The sequence below is a fragment of the Borostomias antarcticus genome (genome assembly GCF_949987555.1).
Source record: "Borostomias antarcticus genome assembly, chromosome: 21".
NCBI lineage: Eukaryota > Metazoa > Chordata > Actinopteri > Stomiiformes > Stomiidae > Borostomias > Borostomias antarcticus.
This window is the reverse complement of record NC_140254.1, coordinates 11,872,988-11,895,821: the sequence shown is the minus strand read 5'-3', so window position 1 is coordinate 11,895,821 and position 22,834 is coordinate 11,872,988. Positions and strand designations below refer to the sequence as shown.

The following is a 22,834-nucleotide window of genomic DNA, read 5'->3' as shown; positions in this document are numbered from 1 at the left end:
ACATAGTATATTATGTGTGTTGAGTGTCCAGTACATAGTATATTGTGTGTGTTGAGTCTCCAGTACATAGTATATTATGTGTGTTGAGTGTCCAGTACATAGTATATTATGTGTGTTGAGTGTCCAGTACAAGGTATATTATGTGTGTTGAGTTTCCAGTACATAGTATATTATGTGTGTTGAGTCTCCAGTACATAGTATATTATGTGTGTTGAGTGTCCAGTACATAGTACATTATGTGTGTTGAGTTTCCAGTACATAATATATTATGTGTGTGTTGAGTGTTCTGTTTGGTTTGCGTTCAGTGTTAGCTATAAGAGAATGGTCCTGTACATAGAGAAGGTTCTGTATGTTAAGTGTGCGTATGTGCCTGTGTGTATGTGTGTTTGTGTGTGTGTGCGTGTGTGCGTGCGCGTGTGTGTGAGCATGTGTGTGCGTGTGCGTGTGTGTGGTTGTGTGTGTGTGTGTGCGTTCTCACCAGCTATAAGAGGCTGTTCCTGCTGTTGATGCTGGGTCCTTTAGACCTCATCTGCTGGACCGAGCCTGACTGTGGAGACAGGAAGCACGTGTTGATCAGGGGCTCAAGAGTCCACAGTTCTGGAAACATCCGTCTCATCCTGAGTCTTTCCACAGTGGATGTGTTGAGTCTTGAGAATGCCAGGTTTCAACATTCCAAACACAGTAGTTACATAACAGCGGTGTTCCATTCTAAACAGCTTTACACCGACACAGACCTGCACCCAAACACAGACACCAGCTCCCAGAAGGCTGTGCAGCTGCCACTGCTGTCAATGCAACACAAATCTGTTTTATTACACGGTCAATGAATCACCTTGGGCTGAATTGAGCCGATCTTGACACAGAGTAACCTGGAGTTATGACACGTCTAGACATGGTCAGTATATGACATCTTCTATAGCTCTGGTCTAGACTAGGGGGCATTATGGTCGCTGAGGAAGTGTCCCTTCCCTCCACTGTAGCGACTGGTTACACAACGGAGCATTGACAGAGCTGTCATTCTCAGCTGTCGTCTCAGCAGATATGGCCGTGACGTTTCATAATGACGTTATGTAACGTCTCACTGTGATAGAGACACCTGTGTTGACCTAGCCGGCCGCTGTGTTTGCTCTGTTCCTGTTCATTCAATCCTGTCTGCCTTATCGCCGGCCTGTCTGCCTGCCTGGCTGTCTGTCTGCCTGGCTGTCTGTCTGCATACCGGCTGTCTGTCTGCCTGGCTGTAGGACAGTCAGGGTTTTACAAGCTTCTCTACTGAGCAGATGGAGCACCAACACTTGTGTCTGAGGGCGTATTCACATATGTTAATGCGCACCATTGATGCGCACCAAAAGCGAAAGTGATACATTGTTTTCATTTCTCAGCTACTGCGGTTCGCTTTCACACAGCACTTTCGTTACTCTGGTCCAAATGTAACACCACAAGTCACATGAAAAGGCTCAGTGCTGTCATTGGTCAATATCTTTCTGGGGGCACGTGCAAGTGTGTCATGAAAAACTTTTTAGATCAAACATGTGGCGTGCACAAGGTAGTTGCGTCGGTCCAAGGTCGCGCGCTTTCACACCATAACTGGTGCGCACAAGAATTCGGTTGAAGCCGCTCCGAGACCACCCCTTCTGGAGGGTCTCGGTGCAGCTGTTTTGGTGCGCACCTGAGTGCGATTGCTGTGTTCACACAGGCCTAAATGAAGCGCTCTCGGGCCCAAAGCTCATTTGGTGCGTACTAACTAGTGTCTGTGTGAATACACCCTGAGTCTCTGATAACCCCTTGATAAGAAAGGTGTATGTTAGGGGCTAGGTTGGGCTAGCTAGGGACTAGGTTAGAAGGTTAGTGGCTAGGTTAGGCTAGTGGCTAGGTTAGGCTAGTGACTAAGTTAGGCTAGCGACTAGGTTAGGCTAGCGACTAGGTTAGGAGCTATGGTTAGGTTAATGGCTAGGCTAGTGGCTAGGTTAGGCTAGTAAGGTTAGGCTAGTGGCTAGGTTAGGCTAGTGGCTAGGTTAGGCTAGCGACTAGGTTAGGGGCTATGGTTAGGTTAATGGCTAGGCTAGTGGCTAGGTTAGGCTAGTGGCTACGTTAGGCTAGGGGCTAGAAGGGGTGTAGGCTATCTGGACAAGGTAAGTGGGATGACCACACAACCCCAGCAGGGACAGGAAGGAACTTGACATTGACTTCCTGTGTTACCTGACACGGGTGATCCTCTACCAGCCTACAGGACACATTCACACAGGTTAGACAGGTTAGGCTAGTGGCAAGGTTAGGCTAGTGGCAAGGTTAGGCTAGTGGCAAGGTTAGGCTAGTGGCTAGGTTAGGCTAACGACTAGGTTAGGGGCTATGGTTAGGTTAATGGCTAGGCTAGTGGCTAGGCTAGGCTAGTGGCTAGGCTAGCGGCTAGAAGGGGTGTAGGCTATCTGGACAAGGTAAGTGGGATGACCACACAACCCCAGCAGGGACAGGAAGGAACTTGACATTGACGTCCTGTGTTACCTGACACGGGTGATCCTCTACCAGCCTACAGGACACACACACACACACACACACGGGGTTCTTTCATGTGGTTGTCAAGGCCAGCAACTGTGTCCCCAATTCCATCCGCCTCTCTGTCCCCCTCTCTAGAACCTCCGCCAGCCGAGGAGGAAGGACTCTCCCCGGGACACGTTCCATTCGAGAACGCGGGTTAGTCTTCATAGCTCTGCGAGTTTGTTCAGGCCTCATCCACTGATCTGACAGGCAGAGGTAGAGTGGAGGAGGATGCACAGAAGGGAGCTAGTGCCTGAAGTGGAACACAGCCCAACGGATGGATGGAGCCTGTGTGTGTGTGTGTGTGTGTGTGTGTGTGTGTGTGTGTGTGTGTGTGTGTGTGTGTGTGTGTGTGTGTGTGTGTGTGTGTGTGTTTGTGAGTGTGAATGTGAATGTGTGGCAGCCCTGGTACAGACTGGGCCTTGTTTCGTAGAGGGGCTGCAGGTGGTTGGATGGACAGAGAGATGGAGGGAGGGAGGAAGGGATGGAGGGAGAGAGGGAGGGAGGGAAGGAGGATGGAGGGAGAGATGGAGGGAGGGAGGGAAGGTAGGGGATGGTGGGTGATAGAACTGATGAATAGTAATCAGTAGGACAACAGCTAGTGTACTAGTAACCAGCTAGTGTACTAGTAACCAGCTAGTGGGCTAGTAACCAGCTAGTGGGCTAGTAACCAGCTAGTGTTTTAGTAGCCAGCTAGTGTGCTAGTAACCAGCTAGTGTACTAGTAACCAGCTAGTGTACTAGTAGCCAGCTAGTGTGCTAGTAACCAGCAAGTGGGCTAGTAACCAGCTAGTGTGTTAGTAGCCAGCTAGTGTGCTAGTAACCAGCTAGTGTACTAGTAACCAGCTAGTGTACTAGTAGCCAGCTAGTGTGCTAGTAGCCTGGTAGTGTGCTAGTAGCCAGCTAGTGCGCTAGTTGCCAGCTAGTATGCTAGTAGCCAGCTAGTGTGCTAGTAGCCAACTAGTGTGCTAGTAGCCAACTAGTGTGCTAGTAACCAGCTAGTGGGCTAGTAGCCAGCTAGTTAGTAGTAGCCAGCTAATGTGCTAGTAGCCCACTAGTGTGCTAGTAACCAGCTAGTGGGCTAGTAGCCAGCTAGTTACTAGTAGCCAGCTAGTGTACTAGTAGCCAGCTAGTGTGCTAGTAAATAGCTAGTGTAGTAGTAGCCAGCTAGTGTGCTAGTAGCCAGCTAGTGTAGTAGCAGCCAGCTAGTGTAGTAAGTAGCCAGCTAGTGTGCTAGTAGCCAGCTAGTGTGCTAGTAATCAGCTAGTGTAGTAGTAGCCAGCTAGTGTGCTAGTAGCTGTGCAAACTGCAGTGGTGATTCTCCCATGAACATCTCTTGCTATGGTGACTATAATCACTGACTGTCCAACTCGCCATCCTAATTCCCCCGTACAGCAGTTTGAACACAACTCATTACAGCCGCCATGAGACGCTGGGTTCAGACCCTTCTGTCTCTATGCATGAGGTGAGACAAAGGTGATTTTAGAACTCTCAATGTTCCAAATTAGCAGACATGAAACAACATGGTATTTTGTTCTAGAGCTGCGTCTTAAAGCCTACTGGACTGCTGTATGTGAACCTGGTTTGAGAAGCAGAGAGAGAGAAGCAGATAGAGAGAAGCAGAGAGAGAGAGAGCAGAAGAGAGAGAGCAGAGTGGCGGAACATACCGGAGGCAGGCCCTCTGCCATCTCCCCTGAGCCGATGTGTGTGAGGTGCATGAAGTTGGTGGGCTCTCCGATCATGCTGCGGTCAATCCTCCTTCTCTTCTTCTTCTTCTACACACAGAGAACAGGGGGTCAGAGATATCACTCACACGCGCGCACGCGCGCACGCACACACAAATAGGTCTGGTATTGGTTTTGTACATATGAATGTGAGAAGTCTCTTGCCAAAAATGTATATGGTTAGAATTTGGGCCAAATCGACTAATGCTGATATTATGGTTTTATCTGAAACATGGCTGGGTAGATCCACTCCTCATTGTCTGATTCTAAGTCATCTATAGACTATAACGAATTGGCTTTAATGGGGGACTTCAATTGGGACTGGTTAACTCCTGTATCTGATTCTTTTAAATTCTTCTGTGATTCAGTGCATTTGACCCAAATTATAGATTCGCCAACTAGGCCAAATCCCAAACATCCTGAGAAGTCGACGCTCCTTGATTTATTTTTAACAAATGTTCCGCAGAAATACAAAGCTACTGCTGTTTTTGCAAATGATCTTAGCGATCACAGGTTATCAAAATGTAAACCACTTATTATGGCCCTTTCCGAATCCAGTCCCTCCCCACTCGCACTCAGTCACAGAGTGCACTCCGTTTTGTAGTCCCCTCACAGCTGAATGTAGTTCCCTTGATTAGGGTGTAGGGTATAAAAACCTTAGGGATGCACTCCCCTCACTCCAGCGGAAACAGGAAACACAAACTACAACGGTTACCATGGTTTTGCGTCAACAGCACTTTGCAGCGGTAGAGGCATCATTCATATTTTCCTTGTTACAGCTTATGAGGATTGCCTATATCAGATAGCCTACCTAGGTCCTAAGTGGAAATATCCAAATGACAATATGGCCAAGGCATTAAATTATATTTATACATCATTTTAAGAACTCTTACCTATTCGTTTCACCTTTAACCTAATTCATTATTATTAGGCTATTAGGCTATTGTCAAAATAATTGTCATTTTTCCACCGCAGCTGCTTCAGCACGATTATTTGTTATAGTGTATTCTTTGTTTGTATTTTTGTTTTTATTTGCATCAAAACAAAGCAGGTCTGATTTTGTTTGTCCTGATTTAAAACAAGCCCATGTCATGCTCATTTCATCTTCACTGTTATGAAGCACTTTGGGCTGCAATTCTTGTGATGAAAGTTGTTTATTAAAACAAGCCCAAACAAACTTACATTTGTATGGCACGTCTTCCATTTCCAAAACTGAGGGGGAGTGCATAGGGCGAGGGAAGAGGAGCTGGATTCGGAAAGGGCCTATAATTGACCTTATTCACACGGCGGCCATTCCGCTCTTACGTCACGCTTAGGGTGGGAGAATGCGGAAGTATCCATAGTCTAATAGTACAAGTTCGTTATAAAAATAACACTTCAAGATTCGAAATAGTCAGAAATAACAGTCAGAATACACTACTGGAATTACAAAATGTTGTAAAATGATAGGGACCTATGGTCGGAATATTGGGTAGTCGGAATTATGGGTAGTCAGATTATTGGGTGGTCGGACTGAAGATACGCACCCCACAGAACAGGGGGTCAGAGAAAGCACTCCCTCACACACAGCTCATACACATACATACACACACAACTAACACAGGCACAAACACAGACGCACAGCACACATACATGCACACACAGTAATAAGAATCACTACAATGTTCAAATGATACATAATAGAACATTTTACATTCACAGGCTTAAGCAGCAGGATATCTAGCGTTGTTGTTGTTGTTTAGAGGTAGCATTTGTTGAGTGCACTGCAGACAGGAAAACAATGGGCCTGTACATGTGATCTAGTTCTGGTACATGACTACATGTGATCCAGTTCTGGTACATGACTACATGTGATCTAGTTCTGGTACATGACTACATGTGATCTAGTTTTGGTACATGACACGTGATCTAATTCTGGTACATGACTACATGTGATCTAGTTCTGGTACATGACTACATGTGATCTAGTTCTGGTACATGACACGTGATCTAATTCTGGTACATGACTACATGTGATCTAGTTCTGGTACATGACTACATGTGATCCAGTTCTGGTACATGACTACATGTGATCTAGTTCTGGTACATGACTACATGTGATCTAGTTCTGGTACATGACACGTGATCTAATTCTGGTACATGACTACATGTGATCTAGTTCTGGTACATGACTACATGTGATCTAGTTCTGGTACATGACTACATGTGATCTAGTTCTGGTAGAAGGGTGTCTCTTTCTCTCCCATGAGATCATACTCTAGGGATCTGTTGTTGCATGCACATACTCCCTGACTCAACTCTCTCTCGCTCTCGCTCTCTCGTTCTCTCTCTCTCGCTCTCTCTCTATTTCAACACTGGTGTGTGAACTCCACCACCCCTGTATTAAAGTACAGCCTCTGTCTCCACCACGCTCAGTCACAGCTCAATGGTAACTAAGATGGAACTGTTGACTGTTTGAGGTGAGGCCAAAAACAGATTTTCAGCTTTGGTCGAACAATAAAGTCCTATTCTACTCTATTCTACTCGGTTTAATGTGCCAGAGAGTGCCAGTATCAGACGGGTATCCAGGCCCAGTTTCTTTGAAGCACATTCAACTTTGTTCTGGACTTAGAAACAGATTTAACAGTTTAATAACACCCTAACAACACAGCTTGGCTGCTGCCAGTGAAAAACCCCAGTTTGATTTAGAGTCTGCCAGCCTCTGGAATGATCCAACCAAGGTTTGGAAACACAACTCCGTTCGAACAACTATTAACTTGTTTCAAAACAAGGTGTACGGTTACGACATCACACCGGCTTGCCAAAAGTTTGATGAACTACGACTTGAAAGGTACTCAACTCAACTGACTTTGAACTGCGCTGCACCTAGTCTGAACTGCTCTGATATGAATGTAAAACAGAACCTTCACTACTGGTCTGGAGGCATGCAGTGAGACCTGTGTAGGGTAGTGAGCTAGTGCACACTTCAGAGAGCGCTAGGTGTAGAGTAGTGAGCTAGTGCACACTTCAGAGAGGTCTGGGTGTAGAGTAGTGAGCTAGTGCACACTTCAGAGAGGTCTGGGTGTAGAGTAGTGAGCTAGTGCACACTTCAGAGAGGGCTGGGTGTAGGGTAGTGGGCTAGTGCACACTTCAGAGAGGGCTGGGTGTAGAGTAGTGAGCTAGGGCACACTTCAGAGAGGGCTGGGTGTAGAGTAGTGAGCTAGTGCACACTTCAGAGAGGGCTGGGTGTAGAGTAGTGAGCTAGTGCACACTTCAGTGCACACTTCAGAGAGGGCTGGGTGTAGGGTAGTGGGCTAGTGCACACTTCAGAGAGGGCTGGGTGTAGGGTAGTGGGCTAGTGCACACTTCAGAGCACACTTCAGAGCGGGCTGTGTGCCTCTGGCTGACTGATGGGAGGTCTGTCTAAGTGGTTGTCTCAGCTGTGTGTGTGTCTGTGTGTGTGTGTGTGTGTGTGTTACACACAGGGAACCAGTCTCCTAGCAACTTATTCTGGGAGATGCCATTAGTGTGTGTTGTCTAACATTGTGTAATGACAACCATGTGGAATTGGGCTCCCAGTCCTCTGGGGTTTTGGAGTGGAGGGCAGCCGTGTTTTAGGGAGTTAAAACACAGCTCAGGAGAACGTTCTACCAGGAACCCAGCAATGTTCTTTCTTGGTAGAACCTCGTTATTGACTCTGACTGAGCACTCGTAAAAACACAAAACACATCCTCATTATAGCTGACGTACAGTAGGAACACAATCACCATCACCATCTACCTTCCAGGCCAGGCCAGGCCAGGCCAGGCCAGGCCAGACCAAACTAGACCAGACCAGGACCAGGACCAGGACCAGGACCAGGACCAGGACCAGGACCAGAATCAGACCAAGACCAAGACCAAGACCAAGACCAAGACCAAGACCAGGACCAGGACCAGGACCAGGACCAGGACAAGGAAAGACCAAAACCAAAACCAAAACCAAAACCAAAACCAGACCAGACCAGACCAGACAAGAACCAGACCAGACTAGATAGACCAGACCAGACCAGACCCAGACCCAGACCCAGACCCAGACCCAGACCCAGACCCAGACCCAGACCCAGACCCAGACCCAGAATCAGACCGGACCAGACCAGACCAGACCAGACCAGACAAGAACCAGACCAGACTAGATAGACCAGATCTGACCCAGACCCAGACCCAGACCCAGACCCAGACCCAGACCCAGACCCAGACCCAGACCCAGACCCAGACCCAGAATCAGACCAGACCAGACCAGACCAGGATCCCAGGCTCAGCCTCATCTCCTTTTTCCACCCTGAATGGCCTGCCTCTGTGTGTGTGTGTGTGTGTGTGTGTGTGTGTGTGTGTGTGTGTGTGTGTGTGTGAGTGAGTGAGTGAGTGAGTGTGTGTATGTGTGTGTGTGAGTGAGTGCGTGCGTGCGTGCGTGCGTTTGTGCGTGCGTGAGTGAGTGAGTGTGTGTGTGTGTTTATTTGAAGCAGTGTTTCTGTGTATTGTTGCTGCCCCACAATAGAACAAACACAGGCCTAAAAATAAGACAGAGGAAGGGGGGGGCAGGGGCCCAGAGCAGAACACTTCCCTCTCCCTCTCTCCTGAGCATCCCCGTGTGTGTGTGTGTGTGTGTGTGTGTGTGTGTGTGTGTGTAGGGGGGGGGGGTATGGTTGACAGGCGGGAACGGGCATAGCCTACAACTCCTCAGGTTCAATGGAGAATCTGCAGTGACGTGTCGTTAATCTAGAACCAGGCTTCATCTGCGTCGGGTAAACGGGTGTTTCCCTGTTGCCCCTCAGAGAGAGAGAGAGAGATACCCAGACAACATCCCACAGGAGAGAGATATACCCAGACAACATCCCCTAGGAGAGAGATATACCCAGACAACATCCCCCAGGAGAGAGAGATACCCAGACAACATCCCTCAGAGAGAGAGATATAACCACACAACATCCCCCAGGAGAGAGAGATATACCCAGACAACATCCCCCAGGAGAGAGATATACCCAGACAACATCCCCCAGGAGAGAGATATACCCAGACAACATCCCCCAGGAGAGAGAGATACCCAGACAACATCCCTCAGAGAGAGAGATATAACCACACAACATCCCCCAGGAGAGAGAGATATACCCAGACAACATCCCCCAGGAGAGAGAGATATACCCAGACAACATCCCCCAGGAGAGAGATATAACCACACAACATCCCCCAGGAGAGAGAGATATACCCAGACAACATCCCTCAGAGAGAGAGATATACCCAGACAACATCCCCCAGGAGAGAGATATACCCAGACAACATCCCCCAGGAGAGAGATATAACCACACAACATCCCCCAGGAGAGAGAGATATACCCAGACAACATCCCCCAGGAGAGAGAGATATACCCAGACAACATCCCCCAGGAGAGAGAGACACCCAGACAACATCCCTCAGAGAGAGAGATATACCCAGACAACATCCCCCAGGAGAGAGAGATATACCCAGACAACATCCCTCAGAGAGAGAGATATACCCAGACAACATCCCTCAGGAGAGAGATATACCCAGACAACATCCCCCAGGAGAGAGAGATACCCAGACAACATCCCTCAGAGAGAGAGATATAACCACACAACATCCCCCAGGAGAGAGAGATATACCCAGACAACATCCCCCAGGAGAGAGAGATATACCCAGACAACATCCCCCAGGAGAGAGATATACCCAGACAACATCCCCCAGGAGAGAGAGATACCCAGACAACATCCCTCAGAGAGAGAGATATAACCACACAACATCCCCCAGGAGAGAGAGATATACCCAGACAACATCCCCCAGGAGAGAGAGATATACCCAGACAACATCCCCCAGGAGAGAGAGACACCCAGACAACATCCCTCAGAGAGAGAGATATACCCAGACAACATCCCCCAGGAGAGAGAGAGATACCCAGACAACATCCCTCAGAGAGAGAGATATACCCAGACAACATCCCCCAGGAGAGAGAGACACCCAGACAACATCCCTCAGAGAGAGAGATATACCCAGACAACATCCCCCAGGAGAGAGAGAGATACCCAAACAACATCCCCCAGGAGAGAGAGAGATACCCAGACAACATCCCTCAGAGAGAGAGATATACCCAGACAAGATCCCCCAGGACAGAGAGAGATACCCAGACAACATCCCTCAGAGAGAGAGATATACCCAGACAACATCCCTCAGAGAGAGAGAGAGATACCCAGACAACATCCCTCAGAGAGAGATATACCCAGACAAGATCCCCCAGGAGAGAGAGAGATACCCAGACAACATCCCTCAGAGAGAGAGATATGCCCAAACAACATCCCCCAGGAGAGAGAGAGATACCCAGACAACATCCCTCAGAGAGAGAGATATACCCAGACAACATCCCTCAGAGAGAGAGATATACCCAGACAACATCCCTCAGAGAGATATACCCAGACAAGATCCCCCAGGAGAGAGAGATATACCCAGACAACATCCCTCAGAGAGAGAGAGATACCCAAACAACATCCCCCAGGAGAGAGAGATATACCCAGACAACATCCCTCAGAGAGAGAGAGATACCCAGACAAGATCCCCCAGGGCCCCTTGGAGAGAAATATACAACTTCTCTCTAGAAAGAAACAGCCATATGTGTCCATTCAGCTGTGAGTCAGTGAGACCATGACAGAGATTCATATTCCTTTAAAGCGTGCAACAACAACAACAACAACATCACCAGGACAACATTCTCTCTCAGTCTGAGATCTGCTCCTGAACTCTGACCCTTGGTTTGTTTAAAGCTCTCAGACTCGAAGTGGCTGCAGGCGGGAGTCTGGGAACTAGGCAGCATAGACACTAGAGACGTGTACTACACCCTGTACACTAGAGACGTGTACTACACCCTGTACACTAGAGACGTGTACTACACCCTGTACACTAGAGACGTGTACTACACCCTGTACACTAGAGACGTGTACTACACCCTGTACACTAGAGACGTGTACTACACCCTGTACACTAGAGACGTGTACTACACCCTGTACACTAGAGATGTGTACTACACCCTGTACACTAGAGACATGTACTACACCCTGTACACTAGAGACGTGTACTACACCCTGTACACTAGAGACGTGTACTACACCCTGTACACTAGAGACGTGTACTACACCCTGTACACTAGAGACGTGTACTACACCCTGTACACTAGAGACGTGTACTACACCCTGTACACTAGAGACGTGTACTACACCCTGTACACTAGAGACATGTACTACACCCTGTACACTAGAGACGTGTACTACACCCTGTACACTAGAGACATGTACTACACCCTGTACACTAGAGACATGTACTACACCCTGTACACTAGAGACGTGTACTACACCCTGTACACTAGAGACGTGTACTGAAGAATCTAGGGAGAAATGTCTCTAACATCTACAGAGGTTTACTGCTATGTATTTGATTTAATGTGTTTGTTTGTTTTCACGTGGACACTGTAGTCGATAGAGTGAGGAAGACAGATAATGCTGCTGTGGCCGTTCGGGGTAGTGGGTGTGAAGAGGTCACACTTAGGCCACAGGGGGGGCCTCTCCTCTGGGGTATTAATGACACATCTCTATGGGACACTATAAACAGACACAACCCAGACTGACAACCATTGGTGATTGAGATATCATGTTAGGGTGACAGGCGACACATCTGTATGGTCACTCCTCCACCAATCTAGCTTCACTAGGCCCTAAACGGGCAGGCCTAGGCGTGGGGGGTGGGCCGAGAGAGCACTATTTAACGTCTCAACCAAACCTTGAGATTTGGAAACGGTAGGCAATTCAGCCGGACAGATTGGCGGCTCCCAGCAGGCAGGCCTGCTGATAACACCATGCGGGGAGAGAAGTCTCAGGCCTTGACTTTGCGCCACAGCCGCAGCCAGCAGAGAAGCAGGGAGAGAGAGAGACTGGGGAAACATCCCAGTGTTTCATGTGATTGTATCTTTGTACAATAAATCTATCCGTACACTAGGCAGCATAGACACTAGAGACATGTACAACATCCTGTACACTAAGCAGTATAGACACTAGACATGTACTACACCTTGTACACTAGAGACATGTACTACACCTTGTACACTAGGCAGCATAGACAGTAGAGACGTGTACTATACCCTGTACACTAGAGACGTGTACAACATCCTGTACACTAGGCAGCAGACACTAGAGACGTGTACAACATCAAGTACACTAGGCAGTATAGACAGATGTGTACTACACCCTGTACATTAGAGACGTGTACTACATACTGTACACTAGAGACGTGTACTACATCCTGTACACTAGAGATGTGTACTACACCCTGTACACTAGAGACGTGTACAACATCCTGTACACTAGGCAGTATAGACACTAGAGATGTGTACTACACCCTGTACACTAGAGACATGTACCACACCCTGTACACTAGGCAGTATAGACGCTAGACACGTGTACTACACCCTGTACACTAAAGATGTGTACTACAAAGGACCTGCCTTGTTGTTGTTCTAGTGAGAACTCCTGTGATTGGACGTGTGTAAAGGACCTGCTTTGTTGTTGTTCTAGTAAGAACTCCTGTGATTGGACGTGTGTAAAGGACCTGCTTTGTTGTTGTTCTAGTAAGAACTCCTGTGATTGGACGTGTGTAAAGGACCTGCTTTGTTGTTGTTCTAGTAAGAACTCCTGTGATTGGGCGTTTGTGCGTGTGTGTGTGTAACTCACCGGAGGGGGCTTGGCCACCACACAGCAGCCCATCTTGTGCCAGAAGTCGCTCATCCCCGGGCCACGCCTCCTCTCCAGCGTCCTGCTCTCTGTCGCCGCCCTGCCGCCGCTCCTCTGAGCCTGCGCCCCGCCGTGGTCCTGGGGCATCCAGAGACGCCTGTCCTGCCGGCCACAGCCCGTCCTCCTGACCTTCAGCCCGTCCTCCTGACCTTCAGCCCGTCCTCCTGACCTTTGCCCTGTCCCGCGCCGGCTGCCCCCCGCAGAGCAGAGAGAGAGAGAGAGATGACTTGGCTGGTCGGGCCTGGAGCTCAGGGGGATCTGGACACAGAGGGCCTCTCCAGACTCCACACACACACACACACACACACACACACACACACACACACACACACCGACGGTGGTCTGGTCCGACTGCTCAGCCTCAGGCCAGGGTCTGCTGACACACACACACACACACACACACACACACACACACACACACACACACACACAGAGACAGAAGCAGACACACACACACACACACACACACACATACACACACAGACACACACACACAGATAGAGTTAGTGTGTTTGTTTCTGTCCAGGCCCAGACAATGTGTGTGTGTCCAGGTGAAAGCCAGCTAGACATGTGTGTGTGTTTATCTAGGCTGAGTGTGTGTGTGGAGAACTTTGCTCCAGCAGGTTGTTGTTCCAGCAGCTTTACTCACACTACCCCTTGTCTGATTATACAACTAATAACGACATGGCCGCCCTCCAGCACACACACACACACCAAAGGTAGGAGAGATGGGGGAGGAAATGTTCAAGAATGTGAGCCTGCTGGGAGTCCAAACACACTCAGCTAGCGCGCGCGCGCACACACACACACACACACACACACACACACACACACACACAACCTAGATAAACACACACACACACACACACACACACACACACACACATACACACACACACAGAACACACACTCATGTGTATCTAAACCAAAATTAGAAACCAGCATATTCCAGTAGCCTATTACTGACCTGGCAGTAGCCAGCCCCAGCCTCTACTCCAGCCTCTACTCCAGCCTCTACTCCAGCTCCAGCCTCTAGTCCAGCCCCTGACTGTGTCTGCCAGGGTTCACACAGAACAGCAGCTAGTATCAACATGCTAGTTGTAGAACGTCCATCTCATCGTTGACATGAAGTTTCTTCATGAGATCTGTTGTATCTTGACAACGCCGGGTTTAAAACTTCTCAACGTTCCAAGTCGGCAGCTCTCGAAACAATCACGTACTATTCTGAAACTGTTTCAAACGCTCCGGGCTGCTGTGTTAACCCAGCTGAGCAGTGGGCGTGGCCTGGACAGATTTAGCCGGGAGAATCCCCAAGGCTGGTATTAGGGGATGATCTGTGGTTACCTAGGAGATAGAAACTAAAACAGGCAGAAGAGAAGCTGAATTCTGGACGACGTGTCGACGCTACGGATGTGGCGTTGCTAGGCTAGCTTCATAGATGTGTTGCTAGGTGAGTTCCAGCTGACTTCCCCTCAGAAGCAGACATGCTAGCAGAGAGCACCTGACTGGAGAGCTGGTCTGACTGGGGGTAGGTTAGGGGTGTTACTGGTCTCACTGGGGGTAGGGTTAGGGGTGTTACTGGTCTGACTGGGGGTAGGTTAGGGGTGTTACTGGTCTCACTGGGGGTAGGGTTAGGGGTGTTACTGGTCTCACTGGGGGTAGGGTTAGGGGTGTTACTGGTCTCACTGGGGGTAGGGTTAGGGATATTACTTGTCTCACTGGGGGTAGGGTCTCATATCATTTATTTTCGCACATGTAATAAAGACACAAATCTAACTCCATACCCGGAGACCTTCTTGTTGTGTGAGGCAACAGTACTAGGTACTGCGTCACCATGCTGCATGTAAGCGATTTTGGGGTTCAGTGTCTTGCTCAAGGACACTTCGGCACACTCCGCAAGCTGGGATAGAACCGGGGACTTTGATCCCCAAGCGGCCGCTCTACCTCCTGAGCTTTGGCATTTGTTTTGTCTTTAATGGAGTTCAGTTAAGTCATTCACATTAGTTAAATGCTACTTGTGCTTCCCCAGAATCCCCACAAAGCAGTTCTTCAGAACAGGACAGGTTCTTCAGGGCTTCCTGAGAAGTGGGTCAGCTGATCCGCTGGCCTCAGCGTGCATCCACCGTCCCAGAGCCCCCACCACGACCCGGAAGGCGCTCACCGCTACTACCTGGCCGCTGAACCCGCCTCCGGCGTGGGCCCCGTCCATGCTAGTCCCCTCCGTAACCCTAACCCGTAACGAGACACTTCTGACCAGTGACACCGCATTAACACACACAAGAGATCTCACACACATGCACATGCACACACACACAGACAAACACACATGCACATACAGACAAACATACACACACACAGACAAACACTCACGCATACACACCCACACAGACAGACAGACAAACACACGGTTTCCTCCAATGCCAAGTTACCAGGAATCCACACACACAATAGAACAATGCCTCTAGCCTGGACTTAGCTAGCTGACAATGGAGGCCAGCGTTGAGACTGGCGACCCAGCTTAGCTGGCCCATCGTTGACAGACTAGACCAGCTAACAGCCCTGCGTGTCAGTGCAGCACTGGGGACAGAGCTGCCTTACAACAGGGGGAACACTGAATATCATCCTCTCTCACTGTCCTCATCCGTCCATATAAGGAAACATTCAGCCGACACTCGATATCAAAAACACAGCACGATGAGTCATGCGTAGTATCCATGTCTGCCCAGGGACCTGCCCGGTGGAGCTCCATGCTGCCTGGCTTGTTCTACAGCAGCCCTCCACCCCTACGGCCCTCCACCTCTCCAGCCCTCTGCCCCTACAGCCCTCCGCCCCTACAGCCCTCCACCTCTCCAGCCCTCCGCCCCTACAGCCCTCCACCTCTCCAGCCCTCCGCCCCTACAGCCCTCCACCTCTCCAGCCCTCTGCCCCTACAGCCCTCCGCCCCTACATAGGACTGGGTATCATTTCAAAAATTACGATTCCAGTATCAATACCAGTACCCTTAAAGTGATACCGATACCAATTGAATACTTCAATCGATACTTTGAATTTCTTTTTTTGCATTTTTTCCATTCCATAACCATCATGGAAATGGAAGCATACAGTAAAGTGTAAAATGCCATCAATCCTCCCACATTCAAATAGTTTTTACAAGAATACATTTTGAAAGTGTTTAAAAGAGTATCAAACTGCATTTATTACAATGTCACTACTGACAGTTACTACACATTCTTTAGTCATCCGTGACCTTGCAGCTAATGTGAACGGTGTGTCAAGGCTGCTGCTGGGGGTGGCAACATCAGCAGTAGCAGTTGTGGTGGTAGTAGGCCTAGGTGGGTTTTAACATTAAAGGTACCCTGAGGAGTTTATTTTTGGTTACGAAACAAGTCTAATTTTAATGTGGGTGAATCTACATTACCCACACTTGTTTATGAGTCAATTTTCGACAAATGTCGTTTCTTGTATGTAGTTTATTTTTAGATTATTATTTCGTGGTTGGGTCGTCCAGAACTTCCTTGGAATGACAAAACGATTTACTGCAGTAGCCTAAGCCGCCGACAAGACGAAGAATAATTTAAATATGACCGTTATATATTGTCAAAAGTAACGTTACTAGTAAGACCTATGTAATTACCTCGTCGGTGGCGATCGTTCCATCTTCAAAACACCCGGCTCAGGTAGCTAAGGTTTGCGTGGGGAGGCTCATGGGAAATGTGGTCTTTTTGGGCGGAAAACACTTCCGCTTCCCGAAACTCCTCGTAGGGCCTTTAAGCATAACATTAGTTAAGAGAGGAGAAAGAGAGAGAGGTCTCTGTGACAGAGGGGGGGGGAGGAGGAGGAGGGGGGAGGGAGGAAGAGGAGGTGGAGGGCTCACAATGTAGTCTTTTCATTGAGACTCTGGTTAGAAACTTTCCTACTGGTTAACGGCAGTTTGAGAGCGTTGGCCGGCGAAACAACACGCCTCTTTGAGACGGCCGTCCATCAGTTACACGCCAGGCCTGTTTATGCTGTGTATGTGTGTGTGTGTGTGTGCGTGCGTGTATGAGAGTGCATGCATGAGAGTGTGTGTGAGTGAGTGTGAGTGTGTGTGTGTGGAGACTGGTGCTAGTTAGAGACTATGGTCATGGACTTACGTACTCCAGAATGGGTGAATACTATTCTCACAAGGTTCAGTTAAAGAGTGTGATGAGAAAAACTGGGCTGCATTCAAATTTGTGAACGTTTGCAAACTATTATAACTTTTTTCAGAGAGCTTTGTGTTCGCTGCACGTTTGCAAACATAAGCGAACGGTCTGAACGATTTGCGGTGAACAAAAACAGACGCTGGACTGAGGGAAATGTCATTGTCTGACTGAATTAATTAATTGAATACTGGAGGGCCTTTTACTTCTAACTAGCGTTAAATTAGGTTGTACTAGTGGGACTACATCCAAAATACATCATCCAGAAAATCATCATTGATCACAGAGGGGCTCTCTGTTCAAATTTAACGGTTCAAAGAAAACATGTTCGTCACGAACGTTCACTGAATTTGAAAGAAGCCCTGTTGTAGAAGCTAAACGGGGACAGAGAGGATAGGGCAGGCCTGGGACTAGGGTAAGAGCTGTACTAGGAGAGAACTGGGACTAGGGTAAGAGCTGTACTAGGAGAGGACTGGGACTAGGGTAAGAGCTGTACTAGGAGAGGACTGGGACTAGGGTAAGAGCTGTACTATGAGATGACTGGGACTAGGGTAAGAGCTGTACTATGAGATGACTGGGACTAGGGTAAGAGCTGTACTATGAGATGGGTCAGGGTTGGGTAATGGGTCAGGGTTGGGTCAGGGTTAGGTAAGGGGACAGGGTTAGGTAAGGGGTCAGGGTTAGGTAAGGGGTCAGGGTAGGGTAAGGGGTCAGGGTTAGGTAAGGGGTCAGGGTTAGGTAAGGGGTCAGGGTAGGGTAAGGGGTCAGGGTTAGGTAAGGGGTCAGGGTTAGGTAAGGGGTCAGGGTAGGGTAAGGGGTCAGGGTTAGGTAAGGGGTCAAGGTTGGGTAAGTGGTCAGGGTTACGGTCAAGAGAGGGGTTAGGTTTAGAGTCAGATCTTTATTGGTCACATGTACCGTGTACAATCACAATGAAATGTTGCTGCTGGCCTCCAGACAGCTGTGCTGAGGGACACTGATCTCCTGCTCTGCTGGGGTGAGACTGGCCACAAGAAGAGGGTACTGTAGATAGAGAGGTGCTTTAATATCCCCAAGGGAATACATTTATCCCAGAGGGAATAAATAAGGCCTATATAAAATAGAATAAAGCCTGAGAATACAAGGCTAAATGGTACATGTAAATGGTAATGGTAAATGGTACATGTACTGCACTTACTGTCCAAAGCGCTTTATAATGGCCTCTCATTCACCCATTCACACACACATTCACACACCAATGGCGGCAGCTACCATAGGGTGACTGTAGCTCAGTTGGTAGAGTGGGTCGTTCAATGATTGAAGGGTCAGTGGTTCGAATCCCAGCTCTGACTGTCCACATGTCGAAGTGTCCTTGAGCAAGACACCTAACCCCAAAATTGCTCTCAATGAGCGGGTTAGCACCTTGCATGGCAGTTACTGCCATTGGTGTGTGAATGTGTGTGTGAATGGGTGAATGAGAGGCCATTGTAAAGCGCTTTGAGTGCCGCTAAGATGGAAAAGCGCTATATAAGTGTAGTCCATTTACCATTTACCATGCTAAGGTGCTAGCCTGCTCATTGGGAGCAATTTGGGGTTCAGTGTCTTGACCAAGGACCCTTCGACATGTGGACCGGAGGAGCCAGGATTTGAGCTGCCGACCCTACGATCATTGGACGACTCACTCTACCTCCTGAGCCACATACGCCCCACGAGCTAAGCGTTATGACCTGTTGGACATGTACAGCTAAGTGTTATGACCTGTTGGACATGTACAGCTAACCATTATGACCTGTTGGACATGTACCGCTAAAGGTTATATGACCTGTTGTTGGACACAGCTAACCGTTATGACCTGTTGTTGGACACAGCTAACCATTATGACCTGTTGTTGGACACAGCTAACCATTATGACCTGTTGTTGGACACAGCTAACCATTATGACCTGTTGTTGGACATAGCTAACCATTATGACCTGTTGTTGGACACAGCTAACCATTATGACCTGTTGTTGGACACAGCTAACCATTATGACCTGTTGTTGGACACAGCTAACCATTATGACCTGTTGTTGGACACAGCTAACCATTATGACCTGTTGTTGGACATGTACAGCTCAACCGCGTAGCTGTGGGTGGGCCTGGGTGGGCTTGGGCACACCCACAGCCAATCAGCCGCTCACAGCGATTTTGACATTCCCTTTGACATTCCTGCTCCTTCTCAAACTATAGCTAGCTTAGGGTAGCCTACTTTAAAGTGTAACTTGTTTGAAAATGGCTAAATGAATGGGCAAAATGGCGAAACAAACGAATTTGTTTCAATTCCTAAAACAACCTTGCACAGAGGATTCTGAACTATCCAGACTGCAGCTTCCGCTGCACACAGCGATTCTCCTCCATCCCAACATGCGCCAGAGACGGTTAATGTTTTAGCAGCTCATCCTCCACTCCTCCCCTCCACTCCACCTGCTCTCAAAGAACCTACATCAGCCTCCACTGCACCTACTCTCAAAGAACATACATCAAACTCCACTGCACCTACTCTCAAAGAACATACATCAAACTCCACTGCACCTACTCTCAAATAACCTACATCATCCTCCACTGCACCTAATCTCAAAGAACCTACATCAGCCTCCACTGCACCTGCTCTCAAAGAACCAGCTTTGAGCCTCCGGTGGAACAGACAAGTTAGCACCGTCAGACTTGTCAGCTTTAGATGAGCCCCCGACACAACCCAAACCCAAGGTGTTCCCAGCTTTTATAAGCTAAAGAGGAAGGTAGCCGATGGCAGGTCCTTTCCATCACTAATGGAAGTTGTCGACTCGACACCTGCCCAACTGACATTTCCAAGCATGAAAAGTCTCCTGAGGGCACTCATTACTGTACCGATAACCAGTTGCACCGTGGAGATACTTTTTTCAACTGTCAATCGAATCAAGACCAGCAACAGGGCATCGATGGTGACCGGTCGACTGAAGTTTATCCCTCCTGTCATTTGAAAGAGAGCTGGCCGAGTCTCTGCGGCATGACGAAATCATCTCAATGTTCAACACCAAGCCCCGTCGTCTCCTGCTGTCATCATCAAATGGTAGGCTAATTCACATCTCACTAATTGTAATGTAGCCTAGCTATTTCAATATCAATGTCAATATAGGATACCTGTTTTTTGTTTTTTTACATTTTATTTTGGGTGTTATGTGGATTTGACACAGCTGCTGTCTGTTTGATCATGCCTTTAAACTACAAGTGCTCATGTGGATGTCAACTTTCTGAGGCCGCCGTGCCTGTGTTTATGTTTTCACTGCTGCTTAGGTAGCTTATGACAAATAAATAAATAAATAAATAAATAAAAATTCACCAAAAATTAAGTGCTTCAGGCTCAGACCCCCGCTTAATGAGTCTCCCCCTGGCCCACCTAAATTTCTCCAGGCACACCTACACAATAATTCCTGGCTACACCACTGGTACAGCTAACCATTATGACCTGTTGTTGGACATGTACAGCTAACCATTATGACCTGTTATTGGACATGTACAGCTAACCATTATGACCTGTTGTTGGACATGTACAGCTAACCATTATGACCTGTTGGACATGTACAGCTAACCATTATGACCTGTTGGACATGTACAGCTAACCATTATGACCTGTTGTTGGACATGTACAGCTAACCATTATGACCTGTTGGACATGTACAGCTAACCATTATGACCTGTTGGACATGTACAGCTAACCATTATGACCTGTTGTTGGACATGTACAGCTAACCATTATGACCTGTTATTGGACATGTACAGCTTACCATTATGACCTGTTGTTGGACATGTACAGCTAACCATTATGACCTGTTGTTGGACATGTACAGCTAACCATTATGACCTGTTGTTGGACATGTACCGGCTTTTCCACTTCCTCCCCTCTCCACTCACCCGCCAAACGCCTGTGTGTGTGTCTGCGTGTGTGTGTGTGAGTGAGTGTGTGTGTGTGTGTGTGGGCAGGGTCAGGGGTTAAACCAGGGACTTCCAGAGCATCAGGAGACAGATCCTCTGACCACACATGACTCAATGCTGATGACTTTTAGCATAACCACGTGACCTTTAGGATAACCACATGACCCTCTCACAGATGGAGATGGATGACAACACTACAGCTAGTGGACTGAGCCTTACCACTGGACATCAACAGTTCTATCTGAAATAGTTGGAACCAGTTACAGGATTTCCCATGGAGTGGAACACAGACACACACAGACACACACAAATACACACACACACACACACACACACACACACACACACACACACACACACACACACACACACACACACACACACACACACACACACACTCCTTCCGCTAATTTGAGGCTTCCATGACAGTTTGTGCCCTCATACATGGCCTGGGTGTAATTTGGCATCTCATTTCCGACCGGATGTAAGACACCAGTGGAAAAGTCTGTTCCCTGAGAGCTGTCTGTCTGTAGCCCCACTGTGACACCTTACTTTAACTTTAATAACTAACACTATAATAGAACAATGTAGGCTTAATGTATAAGGTGTCTCACACACTCACAACACACGCTTTCTGGGAGCAAATCTAACATGGCAGATATAATGCACCTGAATGATGTTTCAAATGAAATAGCAGGGGTGAAGCTGGGACCTTTACCAAGCAGACTAGACGTCATACATCTAAACTTCTGTTCTATTACTGTGGTGATGTCAGCTAGACCGAAAGAAAGTCAGTCGATTTTCTCTTCGGGGGACAATAAATCGTATCTCATCAAAAGTAGCCTACCACACATTGACCAGAGAACAATCGTGTTTCGAATTAAAGTAGTTTTCTGAAGACACTTTTACGGTATTAAACAGAGTATAGCTAATTGAAGTTGGAAAAGCCGGCGAGATACGAAGTTAAGAGATGTCCAAATGTGAAAGTTCGCCTTTTTCAGTTGGGTCTAAAAAGACGGACCTGATTCAAAACAGCTAACCGGTAACAATATCTCAACTTGGAACTCAGAGCACTTTCCCTGTTCTAGTTGAAACATTGCAACACCCACCTCCTCATTCAATTCGAACTCATATTTGAAACATTGTAACATTACCAAACCTGAAGCCGGGAATTGACGGTTAACTTACCTCCCGTTTATAAAGAGTCCAAAAAACTTTTTATGGAACGGCAGCAATGTATCCGTTTGACACCTTTTCAAGTACCGACGTCCACCACGCTCGTGCTGTTTGTATGTAGGCCTAGCAGTTTTTGAGGTGTGGTTTCAAGTTCTGTCTCACAATCAGGAAACTCTCCACTTCACTACAGAACCAACTCTGAGCAGCCGTGGACCGGGAGGAACAGCTCCCCTCGTGGACCAAGACGCTCCGCGTGCGGGACGACATGAACGGGTGACATCTTCTGGTCATTGTCGCCACCTGCTGGACATCTTTATTATTATTATTATTAGTGTGGTTGCCCCGAAGGGCAACACACTCTAATACTTGGTCGACTTTATTTGTTTGTTTGGTTGGTTGGTTTGGATCTAGAGCAACCCCAAAAGTTTGCCACGCTACTCCTCCCACAGTTCTAACGGCACACACACGAGTCATATGTGTATTCTACAGTATG

The 22,834-nt window shown here is 48.0% G+C and overlaps 1 protein-coding gene across 5 annotated transcripts in view; it reads right to left on the bottom strand.

Moving 5' to 3' along the window:
• The window catches only part of LOC311323410 (CDC42 small effector protein 1-like), a 26,729-nt gene extending 4,216 nt beyond the window's left edge, over positions 1-22,513 (bottom strand). Inside the window, exons 1-4 of one of the 5 annotated variants that reach the window (XM_084455629.1) lie at positions 22,354-22,513; positions 12,999-13,434; positions 4,199-4,306; positions 479-547 (exon numbers count right to left, since the gene is read on the bottom strand). In XM_084455629.1, coding sequence (XP_084311755.1) covers positions 482-547; positions 4,199-4,306; positions 12,999-13,145 — 321 coding nt within the window. In that variant the 5' untranslated portion in view covers positions 13,146-13,434; positions 22,354-22,513 and the 3' untranslated portion in view covers positions 479-481. Of the gene's footprint in view, positions 1-478; positions 548-4,198; positions 4,307-12,998; positions 13,435-14,025; positions 14,287-22,353 lie in introns of those variants that run through there. The other 4 variants (XM_084455627.1, XM_084455630.1, XM_084455628.1 and 1 more) reach the window with 4 other exon arrangements.
• Positions 22,514-22,834: the final 321 nt, after the last annotated feature.